A 20,627-nucleotide genomic window follows, 5' to 3' on the forward strand; every position below is an offset into this window, starting at 1 on the left:
TTCCAATTTAATAGACACTATAGAGTTGCAGGTACTTTTCAATAAGACGAAATTATGATAAGGTTTATAAGCAACAGATCATTCTAATATTTTTTTATTGTGGACCTTTATCTTAGTTGACGTAAATGATTCTACCTATGTACTTACTGTACTAATACTTCCATTATAGTTGAAAATAAAATGCCAGAGTTTATTTTTAAATTAATAAAATGATACTAGTGATGGCCTTTAGCATAAATACATTCATTTCTATGTTTATCAACCATATTCATTGAATGGACTGAAAGGAAAAGCTTGTTCATTGGCCAGCTATTTTCTTTCATTATAGCATATAAATAAGAAATGTGAGGCATACTATACAGCCACCTTTAAGATTGATATTATTTTCACTGCTATGGACTACTTTACTTTCTGAAGATTATTGACTTATTTAACTGAGGCTTCACATTTGATTTTTACTACAGTCACAGTGAAGTTGAATTTTCCCATACACTGATTTGGAACTAAACTAACCTTATGGCTACTTGAGAACTGCACTTTTCATAGTAAGATGCTGCCAAATAACACTACTGTCTCTAGAGAGATAAATCTGTAAGCATGTTATGCAGGTGATTCAAATCCACTTAATCTCACATTTAAAAAGAAGTTAATTGCATTGGCAAAAACATTGCTTCTGATCACTACATTGCTGTACAATTAGAGATCAGGCCATTCAGAAAGAAAACTTGATAAGCAGTAAGCAAATGGCCCTGGAGATATATCTCCTTGTTTTTCAATATGTGATTGGACAAAAGGTGATAAGATGGAAAGATTAGTGACCTTATTTTAATGTGAGTCCAAATTGTGTTCACCTTATTCAGTACTTCAGAATGTTTATATAAATTTTACAGGGTAAAAATGGGTTAAATTTTACATGGAGTATTAATTGGTATCTGTTATTCACGTACCCATTTATTAATTTACATTCTATCATGTCTAACCATGCATTTATTTGTAGATGAATTTGACACAAAACAGTAGGTGGAAATAAACTTATTTTTGCAATGTTTGTCTGAAATGAGGATGCGACTTCTATTTGTGTTATTATAATAGTCATTAGTCATTACTTTAAAGATAAAATAGTCCAAGTTGTATGTTCAGTCTGTTTCATTTTTTTTAATATTCATTTTTTTGATTCCAAACATTCTAGGTAGGAATCTAGGTAGAAAAATATAAAAAATTTCAACAAATATTTTATTTAAAAATATGAAGTTCACCGTAAAGAGTGATGAGTACAGTTAGAGAAATAACTACACTGAGAACTATCATAAAAATGTTAGTGAGTGAGGAAAGTAGGAATACCCTGTTTTCAGGCCAAAATTTTTCTTTATATTTTCTCAAAAAATTTTTTTTTCTTTTGCTTTTTGGACCACACCCAGTGACGCTCAGGGGATACTCCTGGCTATGAGCTCAGGATAATAAATATAGGATAATAAATATAATAATAAAGACATTTAGAAAATAAAATAAAACATTGAAAGTATTAGGCAAATTTGCATATTTTTAAAATATTCTTTTTTGGGTGTGATTAACCAATTAAAATTGCAAAGTAGAAGGCGAGCTTCATATAATTAGAAGAAAACAATTGGTATAATGAGTAATGCAATTTAGAGATAATGGCTAATATGGGTGCTATGGAAATTCCTTAGAATAGTACTTAAAAAATTGTAACCAAACTTTAAAATTTATCAGTAAATTTTACTTTGTGAGAATGTTATTTTGTGGGAAGACACTTTCTAAGAAAGATACCTGTATGAAGCCCAGCCTGAAATTCTATTTCAATGAAAATTTTTTTTGTCTTATTCTTCTTCGCATTGTCCAGTTTCTCTATCAGTTGAATTTCCACCACGAACCAATGTCAGATTCCCCAAAATTCTATACCTAACACTTGCTCCTGTTGCTTGCCAGTTGCTAGGCAACTAGACTCTGCTTGAGGGCAGAAAGGAATACAGACAGTTCATTGGGAAGTTCTCAACCCCTGCTGAGTTCATCAGAACAGCAGTAGGGAATCTTGTATCTTGCTTCTTTTTGAAATTATAAATCAGGTGCTTCCACCTGTCTCCATATAAAACACTGGGTCTTACAATACATATGATAACCAAAAACTCTGTAGGATCCCATTAGTGCCCTTGGCCAAGAGACAACTTTAACTTTTGTGCCATCTGATATAAAGTTTGCAGTGCTAACATTTTTGTGGCTGGTAGTAAGTTGAAGGAAGGATACCAAGATTTTGGTTTGACAATATGGAGTTCAGTGGAATTGGTCTACTCAGCTTTAGGCAACTTATTTTTAGAATCTACATCATATCATGAGAAATGTCAGTATTAGACTTACACAAAGATAGTTAACTTTGTAACTTTCAAGTTTTTCACTGAGTATGTAAGCATTTTCTTATATTTCTTATATTACAAGGTTTCTCTATACCACCAGTATTGCTACAATGATATTATTTATCTTTATTATTTTGTTTTTGATGTTGCAATAGGGAAATTCCAGTTGTTGTGTTGCAGAGTTTAGTTACAATCAGGAGATTCCAGTTGTGTTGCAGCTTTTATTCCAATAATGGCTATTTTGGCTCTTAAATACGCAAGTTTTCCTTTTTTTTTCACTGATTCCTACTTTTAGCACATTAAAAAATGCAAGTAGGCGTGACTTTAATATTTTGAATTTTAAAATATACATTTATTTTATGATAAAATATTATCATACCGAAGAAGTTTCTTTTTTTTTTTTTTTTGTGGTTTTTGGGTCACACCCGGCAGTGCTCAGGGGTTTTTCCTGGCTCCGTGCTCAGAAATTGCTCCTGGCATGCACTGGGGACCATATGGGATGCCGGGATTCGAACCGATGACCTTCTGCATGAAAGGTAAATGCCTTACCTCCATGCTATCTCTCCGGCCCCGAGGTTTCTTTATATCTTTCCAATTACATATACTTTTTTTTTTTTAATCCAAGAGCTTTGGTAAAAATATGATTACCTGTGTGAGGTAAACCCTACTTTGAGTTTCATCCCCAGTAATGTAATTTTTATGCCTGTTATTTCATATTCTTTATAAAAATTTTCCCTTTATTTTTTTTTTTTGTTTGTTTTTGAGCCACACTTAGCAACATCCAGAGCTTACTCCTGGCTCTGAATTTAGGGATTTCCATGTACAGATCCTAGCAAGGATTATACTGAAATTAACTTCATGCAAGGCAAGTGCCTTAACTTGCATGCTATCTTTCTGGCCTGAATTTTCTGCTTTGTTTCTGCTGTAATTCATCTCTTTCAAATATTCTTGTTTTTTTGTTTGTTTGTTTTGGCTTTTTTTGGGGGGACACACCTGTTGACGCTCAGGAATTACTCATGGCTATGCGCTCAGAAATCGCTCCTGGCTTGGGGGACCATATGGGATGCAGGGGGATTGAACCCCGGTCTGTCCTGGGTCAGCACATGCAAGGCAAACCCCTACCACTGCGCCATCTTTTAAATATGCTAATATTATTTGTTTCATGCATTTAATTATGTTGCTTACCTAAAGTCCTTCAATGGTCTTCCATTCTGTCAGTACAGAGCTTAGATTGTTGGGTCAGGAATACAAGACACTCCAAGATCTACTATTAGAGTAGATTAATTCTTCAGTACTTTTCCAATGAAACCAAACTGCTAGCTGTTTCCCAGCTAGCTACCATATTCAAACACTGGGACAACATTGTATTGGCATGTGTTGAAGCAAATGAGTAGATAAAGATGAACTTCTCTCAGATCACTCTCCCATATGCCAGGTTGTAATATGATTTCCCCATTAATATTGGAAGTGCCAAGGGAGATATTTTACTGGAGATCATTTCTCAATTTCATGTGGTATCAAACCCACCATCCTCTCTTTCTCACTGATATATTACAATTTTTAGATGATTTGAACTAGCATCCCCAAATGATAGTAACTACACTTGATAGTCATTCTTCCTGTCATGGTAAGAATTTCTTTTTGCTATTAATTTTCTATATGCCCATAAGAAGATACTGATCCAATTGCTTATTTAATTGCAGAAGCAGTTACTATGTATCAGCTCTACTCGCACTAAAATAGTTACTCATAAGCAGAGTCCAGAGTGCAAAAAAGTAAATGACTTACATCAACACATTTGTGCATTTCCAGGAATCACACTTATGTCTTAATTAATTCTGATTACTTAAAATATTTAAAATACCCCTTTTAGATTTGTATGGATTATTTATAAATTAACATGAAATAAAAAAATTCCATTAATAAAGTTCTGTTTCCTTTGCTTTATGACTTAGCACCTTGGATGTTTAGTATATGTAGTTCTGTATTTAAAGAAACATTTGATCTCTACTGCCTGCTTTACTGTGGAACAATTCTGTTCTTTGTGAGAGTTTATTGCAATTTCATATGCTTCTGGAAACTTCCACATTGTTTTGATAAATATGGATGTTGTTTAGTCATTATATTCATAGAATTCTAAATTTTATGCATATGCTTTTGAAATGGTGTATTTTCTTTAAAGGTTTCTTGTTAAATATGTTTTGGTTTGTCGACCACTGTATCATATTTTTAAATTGGGTTTGAAACTAAATTCCCAACTAACTAAATATGGCCATATGGCCAGATAAATTGTGTCAATTCCCTATGGATTTCATCTTTCTTATCCTTGACTTCTTTTTATACTTCAATGAATAGCAATGTTGGACTTGTCTAAGGTTTGGAGACATGTGATAATTTTTTTTAAATAGTAATTTTCCCAAGTCATACTTTATCAAAAAGAAAATAATTAGATAAGTCTAAATAGTTTTACATATGTAAAGCTACATTTTTAGTCCTCTCAATACGATTTTTATAGATAGGAAAATTTTTGAAACTAACATACTGGAAAATACTAGACCTAATTTAGTCGTGATAGGTTGAGGTATAGATTTCAAAAAATAAATAAAATATGGAAACAAAGCAAAACTTAATAAACATAAATATAGTTGATTATAATTATTTTGTTTTTAAAATTGTATTGCCTTTTATTTGGAAAAAGATTAAGACATAACTTTATAAACAATTAGTGGATGTAATTCTGAAACTATTCCTCCCCACTGCAATTTGAAAATAATGATCTTTGTTACCATAGGTTGGGGTTTCCGTAACACTAGTATAACGTGAAAGCATAATTTTTTTCTTAAAAATTCTTGATGATATAGTATTTATTTTTTATAACATCAATTTAGTTTCAAAATTTAGTTTTTTACTTTAAACTACTGTAATAAATTCATCATTTCTTCCATATTTTTGAGTAGAAACTTTTTTAAAATATGAGTCACATGATGTAACTCAACTATTCACTGAAGAATCAATTACTGTTGTTTGTTTTTCCCCTGAGAAGAGTGCATGGTGCTATATATAAACAAATTTATTTTTATTTTTGCCTTTCAAAATGTTTTGTTTTACTAAGTTATTTTCAATTCTTAAAACTAACTATATCAAGAAATAGCTGAGATATAGAATTAGGTACCACTGTTCAAAAATTAGTATTTTCTGAAGATTGTTTTGCTAATGTACATCAAACATATAAATTAATTTTATTTTACTTATTTTTTTTTAAGAACGACCTACATTTCTCAGGAGGCCAATTAACCAGGTGGTGCTGGAGGAAGAAGCGGTAGAATTTCGTTGTCAGGTCCAGGGAGATCCTCAACCAACTGTGCGGTGGAAAAAGGATGATGCAGATTTGCCACGGGGAAGGTAAAATTATCTAATGGCTAGAAATCATTAGATAACCATCTAATAATTACAAAGGAAATGAACATCCCAGATGTATCCAGATCTGAAATCTTGGTGTATTCTTTTCACTTATGCAAATCACATACCTACTATTATAAGTGAAGTATTTGTGATTTTTGATGTCACTTGCATTAAACACTCAAAGTATTATCTTGTTCCACCTATTTTCTCTAGATATCAAGAATTCAGGAATCATGGTCTCTTTTAAGTTGGTCATTCTGGGTCTGCTAAAATTTTTTTAAGATATAATAAATATATATTTCTGTAATTAAGATTTAAATAATTAATTGCTAATATTTGGGGCTCTTATTCTGGTATGTATGCCTGACTACTCTGGTTTACTATTGGCTCTTTACTCAGCAATCAAACCTGGCAAGGACTATTTGCAGTGCAGGGCATGGGACCCAGTGTGGCTATGTTCACTTTACTATCAGTCACTCCAACCCCTTACAGACTAATATTCTGGAAAAAACTTTGCATTATAAGATTATATACTTTCATGTATGATTATAGAGTTTAAATTAATGATAAATCTAATTCTGTCCTTTAAAACCTTTGTCAGTATTTATGTTTGCCCCAATCCCTCTGGTAATCACTGATTGTTCTTAGAGTCCAAAAGTCTTGCTGAATTCTTGACCTTTTACCACACTTGTCTTCTTGAGCTACTGTTTTATTTCCACCCCACACTGTATATTGTCTGCCTTTTTTCATCAAGCAGAAAATCACTAACAAAAGGATGATGTAGGTTAATTCAAGGTTTCTTTCAAAGGAGAAATTATTTAGCACAATACCAAGTCACTGCAATACATCGGAACAATTTCTCTGATTTTTTTTTTTTAGTTTCTATGGAATTCAGTGTGTTCAGTTTTTAATGATAGGATTCACATGATTTATCTCAGGTTTTCACTGAATATCACTTTAATATCTTTTCTGAATGTTTTAATTTGCTCAAGTACAAAACATTAGCTATTTCTTTGTTGTCAGATGTTTATTATAGTATTTTATTAAAGGCAGCAAGTTGTCAATATTACTGTACACAGAAAGAATTTCTCACTTAAGGGTCTCCTTTTACTTTTTACACTTGCTATATCTTTATAGATAACTTCCCTTAGTATCATTCTTAGTTTTGTAGAGGAAGTTTATGGTGGTTGGTCTTTTTTGTTTTGACAACATCCTGTGGTGCTAAGGGATTACTCATGATTTTGTACTCACACTCCCATTTTTTTTGTTTGCTTTGTTTGGGGTGTGTGTGTGTGTGTGTGTGTGTGTGTGTGTGTGTGTGAGTATGTGTGTGTGTGTGTGTATGTGTGTGTGTGTGTGTGTGTGTGTGTGTGTGTGTGTGTGTCTTTTTGGGTCACACCCAATAGCGCTCAGGGGTTAGTCCTTACTCTGTGCTCAGAAATCGCACCTGACAGGGTCAGGGACCATATAGGATGCCTAGGAGTGAACCTAAGTCTGTCCTTGGTCGGCTGCATGAAAGGCAAATTCCCTATCGCTGTGTTATTATTCCAGCCCTGGATCTCCCATTTGGAAAACAAGTGCATATTCACCTTCTCTCTCTCTCTCTCTCTCTCTCTCTCTCTCTCTCTCTCTCTCTCTCTCTCTCTCTCTCTCTCTCTCTCCTTTCTCGTATATAAACTCCATTCTTTTGAGATATATCACTCTTTATTTTTAATATACACTTAAATCTTTTGTACCCTTAATTTTCTATGAATAGGGGTTGAAGAGATAGTACAGAAGGTAAGATGCTTACCTTACGCTTAGCCTATCGAGGTTATATACTTGAGCCAAGAATAAAAACCAGAAGTCAACCCTGAGCAGGCATAAGAGAAAGCCCTGGACACTACTATGAGTGTCCCTAAACTTGAAAGATGAGGGCAAACTTCCTGAAAACTTTTGATTTTGTGATCAAATAATTTTTTTTTTCCTGATGAGCAAGCTTAGCTGCAAAGTTTCTTTAGGATTCCTCCTACTCTTCTGAAGTGACAATTTTTACAATCATCAACTGCATACATTTTATATTTTATCTATCCTAAAAGAAAAGTTTTATTAAAGAGCAGAAATCAGGGCCTGGAGAGATAGCACAGCGGTGTTTGCCTTGCAAACAGCCGATCCAGGACCAAAGGTGGTTGGTTCGAATCCCAGTGTCCCATATGGTCCCCTGTGCCTGCCAGGAGCTATTTCTGAGCAGACAGCCAGGAGTAACCCCTGAGCACTGCCGGATGTGGCCCAAAAACCAAAAAAAAAAAAAAAAAGCAGAAATCAAACATATTTTCAGAGATGTTATACACTTACTAGTGTGTTTTCTGTTGGCATTACTATCAGTACTTTCATAAGTACATGTATTTATCTTATACATTTCAATTACACAAATTCCTAGATCTATGATAGCTTATTTTTATTTATTTATTTATTTATTTATTTATTTATTTATTTATTTATTTATTTATTTAGTGGTTTTTGGGCCACACCCGGCAGTGCTCAGGGGTTACTCCTGGCTGTCTGCTCAGAAATAGCTCCTGGCAGCCACTGGGGACCATATGGGACACCGGGATTCGAACCAACCACCTTTGGTCCTGGATTGGCTGCTTGTAAGGCAAACACCACTGTGCTATCTCTCTGGGCCCGAAATCACTGGATTTTTGAGGGGGAGGAAACTTTGGTTCATACCCAGCAGCACTCATGGGTTCCTCATGACTCTGCATTCTAAATCATTCCTGACTGACTTTGGAGACCATATGTTATGCCGGGATCAAATCTGGGTTGCCTTGCCCAAGGAAATATCCTATCATCTGTGCTATCACTTGAGCCCTTCATTAGATAATTTTTTTTAATATCCTTCTGTCATAGGAACCAATACAGGTTATTTATTTTAACAAACTTATAGGGTATAGCATTTACCTAGATTGTTTCATAATATGATGAGATAGCTTTTTAGACTTCTTGTTTTCATGATCTTGAAATTTCGATTAATTTTGATAATGGAGTTTTGATTAACTTTGATAATGGAATTTCCTTTCATTTATTTTTTTAATTTTTCTATTTTGGTATTTTTGGGCCACACCCATTTGATGCTCAGGGGTTACTCCTGGCTAGCACTCAGAAATTACCCTTGGCTTGGGGAACCATATGACACACGGAGGGATCGAACCTCGGTCCTTCCTTGGCTAGCATTTGCAGGGCAGACAACTTACCTCTAGTGCCACCTCACCGGCCCCGATAATAGAATTTTCTGTATGATATTCCCATACTCAAATTTTTTTATTATGTTCTTATTATTAGATTGAGTTTATGGGATTTAAGGAAGAAAGATAAAGAGAATATCCTTCTTGTCTCATATTAAGAGTTATAAAATATCTTTAAAAATCCCTGATAATCTTATTTGTTTTACTCATTAAATAAGATCAATTGAAGAGTTGTTAAAAAGTATCTTAAAATTAAACAGGTCCATAATTTTAAATGAAAATGATATTTAATTCTAGTTTGATTTGTTCTAAGATCATTTTAAGACAATAAATCTGACAAATAAATACAATTTTTCTGCTAAAATAATTCCTTCTGCCAAATTAATTTTCTTCAGAATTCCAATACAAATCAGAGAACAGCATTTAAAGTACATGTTGAGAAAATCATGAGTTTCTGAAGTTTCATATTTAAAATATATCAACTTTTTCTTTATTTTTTCAACTTATTTATCCTTCTATTACTGACATGTTCCATGTGACCAGCTAAATATGTTTTAAAGTAGTAGTCAAATCGAGATGTTATGTAAGCTCTGGCTTGTATGTCAGCAAGCCTTAAAGCAAAGATCAGTACAACATAGATTGAGATCAGTATCATGATAGAAGCCAAGATCTTTCTCTTAAATTCTCAATCTTTAAATGGTATTTCAAAGAAGCTTATTTCACTGGCATGCATTAGCATAAACTTCACTTAGGCATAATAAGGGGTAACAAGATCTTTTTACTCGATGAGGAATGACCATAATGACTAGAGCAACTATAGCTTAAATCAACAACATTGATTCTGTTACATTATTTAGGTCTCAGAATGAGGAGATGTCCATTGTTCTTGTGTAAGCAATTGCATGGAGTGGTGTGGGGAATGACATTTCTTTGGCTTAACATTTAATGAAATTTGAATAAGGTTTGTGTAGTGGTTCATTCTTAATACATTTATAGTAAAGCTTTGTAGGGCAGCTGCAGAGCCTGTAATTACACTGTAAGTAATATGTGACTACTTTTCTTTAGAGACAAGAAAACCTTTTCAAATTCAAGTTTAAATTTATGAAATGCTGTGATAGCTGTTTAATACTTCAACACAGAAAATAACTCTGCCAATGTTTCAGTACTCAGAAATAATTTATGAGTTTTATTCTTTTGTCATGGAAATATTTTTTAATTGATACCTATAAAACTTCCTTTAACTTCTCATTAATTGCTGACTTTGTTCACCAGTTATCTTTAATAAAAATCACAATATATCCTGGCTATATATATATATATATTCTTATATTAGATATGATATATATTAACACTTGTTTTTGTTAGATGGATGCTTTATTGAAGATAGGAAAAGTAGAACTTCCCAAATCTAATAAGTCCATAATGTTCAGTTGGTGCTAGGTTTATGTATTTAGGTATTTTACAGGTGAGAAAGACAAAATAGGAAGGGGACTTCAGTTTATAAATGCCACTGTTAAAATGCCAATTGCTTATAGTAACTTCTGAAATTAGAACTCTCACAATTGAAGATTCCAGAAAGTAAAAATAAATTTCTAATTTGTTTTGTAACTATACTAAAAATCAAAACATGCCCCCCATCCCTAGGGCATCTCAATATGCTCAAGTATATCAGCGATTCATATATAAGGGACAAAAATACTACATACAAATGTGAAAATAAAATGTTTAAAGGAAAAAATTAAATATGGGGTAAATAATTTATAGCTCATATTTATAATTTTGAAAATTCCTTTAAAGCTTAAACTATCAAATATGTGATGTCAGTTTATCTCTACATATATGATTGTGTGTGACCATTTATTTATTTATACAATTAAATATTTATACTTATAATGTTCATTGCTAGTATATTAGTTATTATTGAAAGCAAGAAAAATGAATTCTATGTTGTGTTTTATATTATTACATTGGTTGAATTATGAAAGTTTTAACATACTGAATAAAAAACTGATGTAATCCTAAATTTTTCCATGGGCATTACATCTTTCTTACTCAGGCAAATATAGAGCTTTTGCTAATTGGTGTTTCTTAATGATCAAGGACCTTTAACACATCTTTTCCAAAGTGTTAAATGTGATAGAAGTTGCAAGTTTTTATAATAACTGGGAAAATACTTCATTTTATTCAATGTTCCATCATAACATTGCAATTTTGAAGAAGAACCATATGTATGATAAATCTTCTGAAACATAATACTAGAAATATAATATATTTATTGTCAAAGAAATAAAGTAACATTTAAATCTATCTACATTCTGGAACTTCTTTAACCTACTATTTTGAAAAAAACATAAATATATTTTAAGAATTTGAGTCTGATGCAGTGAGATAAATATAACATATGTGCTTGTCATGTCATTTCATTTCATTTTATTTCATTATTAGAGGACTTTTTAGACTGCAAATGGAGTATTTAATCTCTTTCATCAATCATGTATTTTTAGAGTATCAAGATTATTAAATCCAAAGATATTTTTATTTTATTTTTTATATTTTCAAAACTCATTCTAAAGTGACACTAACTTCTTCAATAGTGATTTAGAGTAGAGAAAAGAATATTCATAATGGCTTGTCAGAGAGAAAAAAAAAGAAATACAACATGCTATTTACATTCTTACATATGCCAGTGAATTCTAAATGCAGTTGATGGCTTGCACCTAGTGAATATAATTCATGAATATTTCATAAAAATAGAAAAAGCAGTAAGAATAAGAATTTCAAGATATATAGTGCAAAATACTATCAATTTTCAGGAACCCACTGACAAATTCCTTTTTCTAAAGTGCAAGTGTATTATAAGAGAGACTTTTTCAAAGTCTTAGCTCAATGAAAAGTGAGATTCACATAAATATAGGATTTCTTAAGAAAAGGAACTGAATTGTACCACTTATAATTCCACTTTTGGTGCCATTTTTGCACTAAGTGGCTCTTTTCACTTAGCCCTGGAAAATGTTCTTCCATTAATTGTTGAGAAGCTGCATTATTTAGAGAGAGCTTGTGTTTCAGAGAGACAGAGATACTGAGCAGGGCCCAGCTACCCTGCTGAGACTGGCCTTCATGTACAATGTGCTCCAAGGACAAGGGTCATTAGGAATTCTGATAAATAACCACACTGACTAGGTTGGCTGGTCAAGATTGTTCAATTGAAGTGGTTTTGGATGGCCAGAGCAAAAGCTCTGCAGAAGGGCATTTGCCTTGCACATGGCTGACCCAGGACGGACCTGGGTTTGATACCCAGCATCCCATTATGGTCCCTGAGCCAGGAGCTATTTCTGAGCACAGATCCAGGAGTAACCCCTGAGTGTCACCAGGTTTGGTCCAACACCCACCCCCCAAAATTGGTTTTGGAAAAGGAATGGGGGACTAAAAAATAAGATCAGTATAAAAATCTGATATGTGTATGCAAACATATACATACATGTGTATGTATCATATGTCATCTAACACATGGATGATCCTTGGAATGTAAAAATAGAAAAAGGTAAATAAGAAACCTATGAATTTTCAACTATAAAAATATGTCTGTCCTTTTTTCCTGGAAAATATAAACTGCACTTAAATGGCCATGGATCTTTTATTCAACTACTGACAGCATAAAGAATACTTAGGCCCTTGCCAGGCCTAGTTTTGACATTGTTCAATCTCTTAGTTATATTCCCCTGTATGGTAGCTGAGATTTGTTTCCTACCACTAAGTATGAGTTTGCCCTTGAAGAAGCTATTTACGCTGTCTGAGTTTTACATCCTGAAGATATGGACCAGAGATGTGGTAGAACTAATGATTAACCTACGCTTTAGCTCATTTGTACACAGCGAATAATTGTTCCATCTATTCTAAATCAAAGGGTTATTAAAATGATATAACTAATTCAAAGTGCTATAAATGGTACATGGATGCACATAACAGGTGCCCTATTTTAATAAATTCAGCTGATAAGTGACATTTATTAGTCACATAGATAACTATAGAAAGAAAGAAATAATGCTGAAAATATAGACTCTTCAATTTTATGGAATCTATATCTCTCATTTGTAATAGATTTCCAGAGAAACACAACATACTATTAACTTACTACATACTTTAAGTATTTGTATTTAGTTGTTCATATTTTCCTCATTTTGTCAAGTCATGTCACCTATTTTTCTATCATGGACTTTGCATGATCCAGATATTTTATCATAACCCCAGACAATGAGGTATGAGTTACTTCCATAAAATTTGGTACATTATAGAGTATTGTTTATGAGCTGATAATAAGAAACCATCACCATAATAATATTAAAGTAATAATCATAGTACCACTGATATTTTAGCAGAGAAGTATGTTCATTTGAAAAATGTGCACATAAAATGACCTATCATGAAACCTTTTTGTTAAAACAAAGTTCTCCATATTTAATATTATTATTGTTTTTGAACTTGTCTGGCTTACAGATTTATATTTCAGAAAACAATAAATAATTGGGAGTTGGAGAGATAGTTCAATATGCTGAAGTACATGCTTCACATGCAGGAGGACTGGATTTGGTTCCCCAAACTCTTTAGGAAATCCCCAAAGGTGGAATTGGGAGTAATTCTCCAATACTCTCCCAAAGCCAAAATTATTGTATAAAGTTGGTTAGGAATTATATATTGAAAGATTGTAACCAATAGTATAATTAATTTTTAATCTATAATGATGAAGATCTTTTTTAGAAATTGTACATAAAATACCTTTGTGTTTTTAAAATCTAAATTAGGTCTCGACAAGGTTACCTACTCGAAAGCAAAAGATAAAGATTTTGTTTACAAACAAGATTAATTAACAACTTTCAGAGGGTTGCCAGGGTGGCACATTTTCTGTTTTAATCAAATAGGTGCTAATAGTTGCTGATAACACAAAACTAATTGCCACCTAGAATGGGAGTTGCGTGTTACCATGTCCTGTGACCACACTGAACCATCTGTTAAGAATCTCAGCTCAGAAACAATGTGGAAATTGGCATCTAATTTAAGCTCTGGCCAGTGGTCAACGAACAAGCTGGGACACACTTGGAATATGAAATGCCTTGAAGTCAGAGATGCTCTGCTGTCCATTAACTGGCAGTCCTTGTGTTGTGTGTTGGCAGAGCCAAGATCAGGTGCCAGTTTACAAAGCAAAGAAGCTGCCTAACTGCCACCTGTCATGGGTTGTGGACATTTTCCAACACTGGAGACATAGAAGTTGTCACTTTTCCATCAAAAGAAGACTCGCTAATATCAGACTTTCAGATAATGACTAGGGTAATTTTTTAAGTTAACCTTAAGTGACAAAAGTCACTTTCATGCCAAGCCCTAAAAGTAGGTTCTTATTTCTCCTTTGAGATACTCTTTCATATATAAATAAAATATAAAAGGAAGAGAAATGATATGATTAATATTATTAGGAACAATTTTTCTTAAAATATTTTATAACTAAAATCACTTAGTGATTTATTTTTCCCACTGTATTTTCTTTCTTAAGATACAATTCTGATTAATTTTGTTGTTTTTAACCTTAATAAGTTAAATGTGGCATTGGAATATTGACTAGGATTTAGGAGATCAGCATCTTATTACAATTTTGTCATATTTGAACATGTAATTTTATTTATTTATTTATTTTTATTTATTTTTTATTTTTATTTTTTGGTTTTTGGGTCACACCCGGCGGTTCTCAGGGGTTACTCCTGGCTGTCTGCTCATAAATAGCTCCTGGCAGGCACGGAGGACCACATGGGACAACGGGATTCAAACCAACCACCTTTGGTCCTGTATCGGCTGCTTGCGAGGCAAACGCCGCTGTGCTATCTCTCCAGGCCCAACATGTAATTTTAATGTGTAGTAATTAGTATAGAATTTCTGAGTACCTATGTCCACTTCTGTCAAATAAATGTCAGATTAGATGAGTTTTAAGAACTCCAGTTTCTAATATGACCTGATATTATAATTGGTAACAACTCAGAATAATCTGAAAAGTTTAATAAAAAGTTTTTCAGAAATAAAATATTAGGACTATACTTTCAGGAATCATTTCTATAGTATGTTACTCAGAAATTTTAAATGAATGGGCAAAAGTTGAAAATGTGTTATTTTATTTCCATTACCAATGTCAAATGTTTTTATATATCTGACATAGTTCTATAATCATATAGCTGAATTGACTTACTTAGAATTAGTTCATCATAAGTTCTTACCATTACTTTATATTAAAGGTCTTGTACTGGGGCTGGAGAGATAGCACAGCGGTGTTTGTTTGCCTTGCAAGCAGCCGATCCAGGACCAAAGGTGTTTTGTTCGAATCCTGGTGTCCCATATGGTCCCCCGTGCCTGCCAGGAGCTATTTTTATTGCATTTCCTTTCCTTTATATCTAATAAATACTGTTATAATTAGTACTAATAAATAGCAAATAGTTTCTGGAGCACTGTGAATATTTGAAAGAAATGAAAATACTAGAATTTTCTGAAAAAGTGATTTGTCCTTATAGATTTCTTGGATTGTCTTATAAAAAAACTTCAGTGCACAAATTTTACTAATCATTCTTTTGAAATTAAAATTACAGAAGTTTTACGCCATCTAATTTATTTATTCAAATGTAAAGGAAGTTGAAATCTTTATGAAAGCAACTCATGCAATAAAAGACATTGTCATAGAAGCTGTGTTGTAAGAAAACTTGAAAATTTTCTGGTGCCAAAGCAATATCACAGCAGGTAGGACATTTGTTTTGCATGTGGCTGATCCAGGTTTACTTCTAGCTATCTCATATGGTTCCCTGACTGCAAACAAAGAGTAACCCTTGAGCACTGTTGTGTGTGGCCCAACACAGAGTAAAACAAATGAAAAAAAAAATTATTATCTAAGAATTTTGCCCACAACTCATATTTAAAATAACAATAACCAGAAAGTCAATCAGGATATTTGACTTCATTGGAGATAATATATATAAAGTGAAAGACAGTGTTTAAATATGAGTTATAGTACAAAACCAGTCATAATAAATTAATAATAATATCATTAATATAGACTAACAAAACATATTTTAAGAATTGTATCAAATGTAGTGGCACATATTTACTGAACAGTTATTTATATGCTTGTTTCAAAACATACAAAATAATGAGCTTGTTTTATAAATTATAGTGGAAGATATGATATATATATATTAAATATTTGAAAAGACAATTTATAGTCAAACTATGGCTATGAGTCTGTAGTACTTTCTAAAATACAAGCTGCTTTGTTTCCATATGAATATGAGATATGACTTAAAATAATTAAAAAAATTGTGTAAGTGAAACAGCAAAAAATATATCCCAAGAGACAAAAGTAGATTGGAAAAAAATAGTGTAGAAAGTATAGAATTGTGGTTAGTGACCTGAGGTTAATTATGAAATTCTTTAATTCCAAGTAGAGTGTTTCTACTAAGACTCTATTAAATAGTCATTCACTGAAGCATATTCAATAAAAATACATACATGTTTCTGTCTAAAAATTTGATTTTTATATTTATAGGCAGGCTAGTTTGGGCTAGAGAAAGTTTAAAATTAATAATGCCTTCTTGGATACTATTATAATGTAGCTGGGAGATTTTATTGGGAAATGAACACTGAACACTGGTGTTCAAAATAAAACACCCAGTGATATTTTAATATAATGTACTATTTGCCTGGTTCAAACATCAAAACTCTAATTGTATTAACTCAGTTAATTTTTACAACTGATGTATAAATAGATCCTATTAATTACCTTCCCTAATGAAGAAAAAATGATTTTTTGCCTTGTTTTATTTTCATAAGAGAATGTAAGTGAACCATTCAAAAAATATTAAGTGACATTTTGTGTGAGGAACTGAGCAACTTCTTTGAATCTCAGAAAACAAGTGCCTTTTCCACTCGAGGTTATCCTTCAAAGACTCTCAAGCAGAGTCAGATTAACTAATACATAGTAGCAGGAGTAAGAAAAGAGAAAAAAATTAAATAAATTCTGTAAATTTGTCACCTGGTGGTTTGCAAAGAAGAGTGAAAATTTTGTAGAATTGCTCACAAGTACTTCATGAGAGATTTTTATCAGGGGAAGAAGCTCACAGGTTAAAGAAAAAAAAATAAAATAATAAAATCAGAAGAGAAAATGACAAGGACAACATCAGAACCTACACATTTGTTCGTAGATATGTTAAGAACACACATTCCTGAATTCCTCAGCATTTGGGAGATGTAGAGGCACTAAAAATATAGGTATGTTTTTAATGATTAAAATTTAGAAATATTTATAATTTGGGGTGAGCAGAATTCTTTGGCCTTCTGGAAGAGATCAGCTGCAGTGCAGTTCAATTATCTCAATTCTAGAGAGCAGCTCCAATTTCCAAATAGTCAAGAGTGAGAGATGCCCGGCAGCCAGTGATTTGAGGCCTGATCTTGGTCTTTCCAGATTCTGTGCTCTGAAATCTGTAATTCACTGAGATAACTAGTGTTACTCTATTGTAAGAATGTATGATTATTTATATATAATTTATAATTGTAAAAATTTATAAGTTACAATTCCAAAATAAAGATGTCTTGTTGCTTTCTCTTAGCTTATTCAGTGCAAAATGCTCTGAGGAGCTAACTGGAAATTGGCAGAGAAGTTTTTTCTTTGAAGGACAGGAGGTTACCAAATGAATGGAGTAGCCAAGAAGTCAAGAGATTAAAAAAAAGTAGTATTTGGTTATTTCTGTGAGACAGATGGCTCATGTGGACTTCAGTTGAGGCTTTTACTAAATGTTTTGTTTGGTTTTGATTTTTGAGGCTGTGCTTAGGGTTAAGCCTTGGCTTTGTACTCAAGGTCACTCTGTGTAGTGCTTGGGGGACCATGTAGGGTGCTGAGAGTCAAAGCCGGGTCATTTCTGTGCAAAGCAAATGCATCAATCCTTGAACTATCTCTTTAGCTCCATGTGAGGTAAATAAAAAATTCTCTTTAAAGAATGTCTTCCTTGTTTTTATTATTTCCCTACATTGTTTTTTTTTTGTCCCCCCATTCACAATACAGAAGAACACATAAAGAACACATAAAGAACACAGCCTGTGGAATATAAAACCTTCACCAGTGCACATTCCCATCACCAAATCCCAAGGATCCCAAGTGTCCCCACCCCACACCGGCCTGTACTCTAGACAGGCTTTCTACTTCTATTTCCCTACAAATCTTATTTTCAAAAATATTTGTTACATTTTTCAGAGACTTGGTTTTGTTCTGTTTTATTTTGCTTTGTTTTCATATGAGACTTAGACCTGGTTGTGCTCAGGGATCATATGTAGTAGGTCTATATGGTGCCATTTATTGAACTGGTTCAGACTGGACAAGTGGCTTCTCTGCACTATTTCTCAGGCACTTTATTTAAATTTTTTAAGATATCATCTGATCCTCACACTATTCTTCAGTGACATACCTAGAAATATCTGTCACCTCAACCCTGAACATGTGTAGAGTGTAGCACTCCTTCACACTGCTTCTAAGCATTAGTTGGCATTATAATTAGAAACACAAATTAAGTTTGTGACCCATGGTCAACTATAACATATAGGAGATGTAACTGAGTGTTAGTTTGTCAGCAAAATAAAGACGTATTGTGCTTATTTGGGGGTTGAGACTTGTAGGATATACTTTATATTAAATTGTCAGGAAACCCTCACATAAATTTTATAGTAGTTTCATGTTATTTTCTAAAATTGTTTTTGAAGGATAATGTGTGAAAAGCAGTGAGCAGAAAGCTCATTTTAGAAAATAAAGCAACTTTTCCTATTTTCAGTTGTCAAGAGTAACTGAAGCAAACAATTTAAATTTCTCTTAGAAGGTCCATGTTTTATAGAAAAGTGCCTGTTAAATGCATATTTTTTGAACAACAGAAATGTGTAAAATAGTTGTAAATGACTATCTCCTGGACCAATATGATGCAGATAAAATTAATTATAATAATTCATATATTATAATAATGAAAATTATCAGTTTGATAGTTGGTGTTTTTAAAACTATCATCAGAAAATTCCACATAAATAATAATAATTTGGGCCAGAGAGATAGGACAGGCGTAGGGCGTTTGTCTTGCACACAGCCAATCCAAGATGGATGGTGGTTCGAATCCTAACATCCCATATCGTCCCCATGCCAGGAACTATTTCTGAGGGCAGAGCCAGGAGAACTCCTGAGAGCCCCCAGGTGTGACCCAAAAATACAAAAAATAAAATATAATAAATAAAATAATAAAAATAATAATTCATCTTATTATTTATCTTATTTATTTGAGTTACCTTATTGTTTATTTTGTGTATTTATTTATCTTATTATTATTATTAATTTTAGAAGTTCAGCTATAGTGGGCTTGCTTCAGAGTTCAGTAGGTTGGGAGTTGGTCTACCATGTGGCTAACCTGGATTCCATCCTAACCATCCCATATGGTCTCCTGAGCACTACCAAGCAAGATTTTTGAATTCAGAGCCAGGAATAATCCCTAAGCATTGCCCAGTGTGACACAAAAACAAAAAAGGAAACAAACAAAAGAAAAAACTAAAATAGAGCTCTGCTGTAGAGAACTGAGTTATTGATGTAGACACATTTTCACTGAATTATGAAAATAGAAATATATTATTATTGACATCTTATTAGTGTAATCTCTTATGTAATTCAATAAAAGAGTTAAAAATTCTTGTAGTGAATATGGTAAAATTCAAAGGTGTATTTGAATTGTAGTGAACTTTCACTCATCTGTTCTTTTAAATTCCTTAGCCAATGTGAAAGTTTACGAAGAAATAATCTGTAAATTGAATTATATTCATAAACAGTATCAAAAAATTTTAACCCAGAAAAGCAAGGTATTTAGGGTTAGAACTTTATGAGAAAAGCTGTCTATGTTGTAATATTTTAGTTTTCAAACATTGTATTTGATATATTTTACAGTAAACTTAGTCATAGGCATTACTCCCAGTCTTATGCTAGAGCATTTCAACAGAGGAAAAATAAAATAGAATTTTTGACATAATTTAGGACTTATTATACAATCTAATACACTGTTTTAAAAATGTGAGGATGTTACCTTTTGAAATATATTTACAATTATTTATCAAAGACAAGATGTCACACACAAACAGAACCTTGCATATAAACTGTTGTTTTAAATATTAAGATACATTTATTTTATTTGGTGTATTATTTAGCTGAACAGATGGTAATGGTTTTGACAGAATCCAGTTTGCTTTTTCTTTATTCTTTTTTCCTTAGGAAAACACACACACACACACACACACACACACACACACACACACACACACACACACAAAACCAAAGCTTCTTTTCCCACTTTGTCACAGCTGCTTACCAATCAATCTCAATTCACGGTACAGTGCTGATAGCACATGTTGTCTGGGGGCCAAATCTTATTGGGTTGCATTTTTCAGCAGTGTTTCATATCAGAAAAAAATAAAAAGGTATCTTTATGGTGGAGACTGTCAGCACACGATTGTTCAACTGCCATTAATCAAACCTGGCAACAATGACTGCATTTATACTACTCTGAGACTGGCAAATTTCACAATCAAAAATAAT

The 20,627-nt window shown here is 32.7% G+C and overlaps 1 protein-coding gene and 1 pseudogene across 1 annotated transcript in view; both read left to right on the forward strand.

The window, feature by feature from the left end:
- The window catches only part of ROBO2 (roundabout guidance receptor 2), a 1,375,087-nt gene that overhangs the window by 1,198,549 nt on the left and 155,911 nt on the right, over positions 1-20,627 (forward strand). The window contains exon 5 of the mRNA XM_049785493.1: positions 5,633-5,771. Within this exon, the coding sequence (XP_049641450.1) occupies positions 5,633-5,771 (139 nt within the window). The remainder of the gene's footprint in view (positions 1-5,632; positions 5,772-20,627) is intronic.
- LOC126026548 (uncharacterized) lies at positions 15,064-15,138 on the forward strand (annotated as a pseudogene).

The sequence above is a fragment of the Suncus etruscus genome, chromosome 13 (assembly GCF_024139225.1).
Source record: "Suncus etruscus isolate mSunEtr1 chromosome 13, mSunEtr1.pri.cur, whole genome shotgun sequence".
Taxonomy (NCBI): domain Eukaryota; kingdom Metazoa; phylum Chordata; class Mammalia; order Eulipotyphla; family Soricidae; genus Suncus; species Suncus etruscus.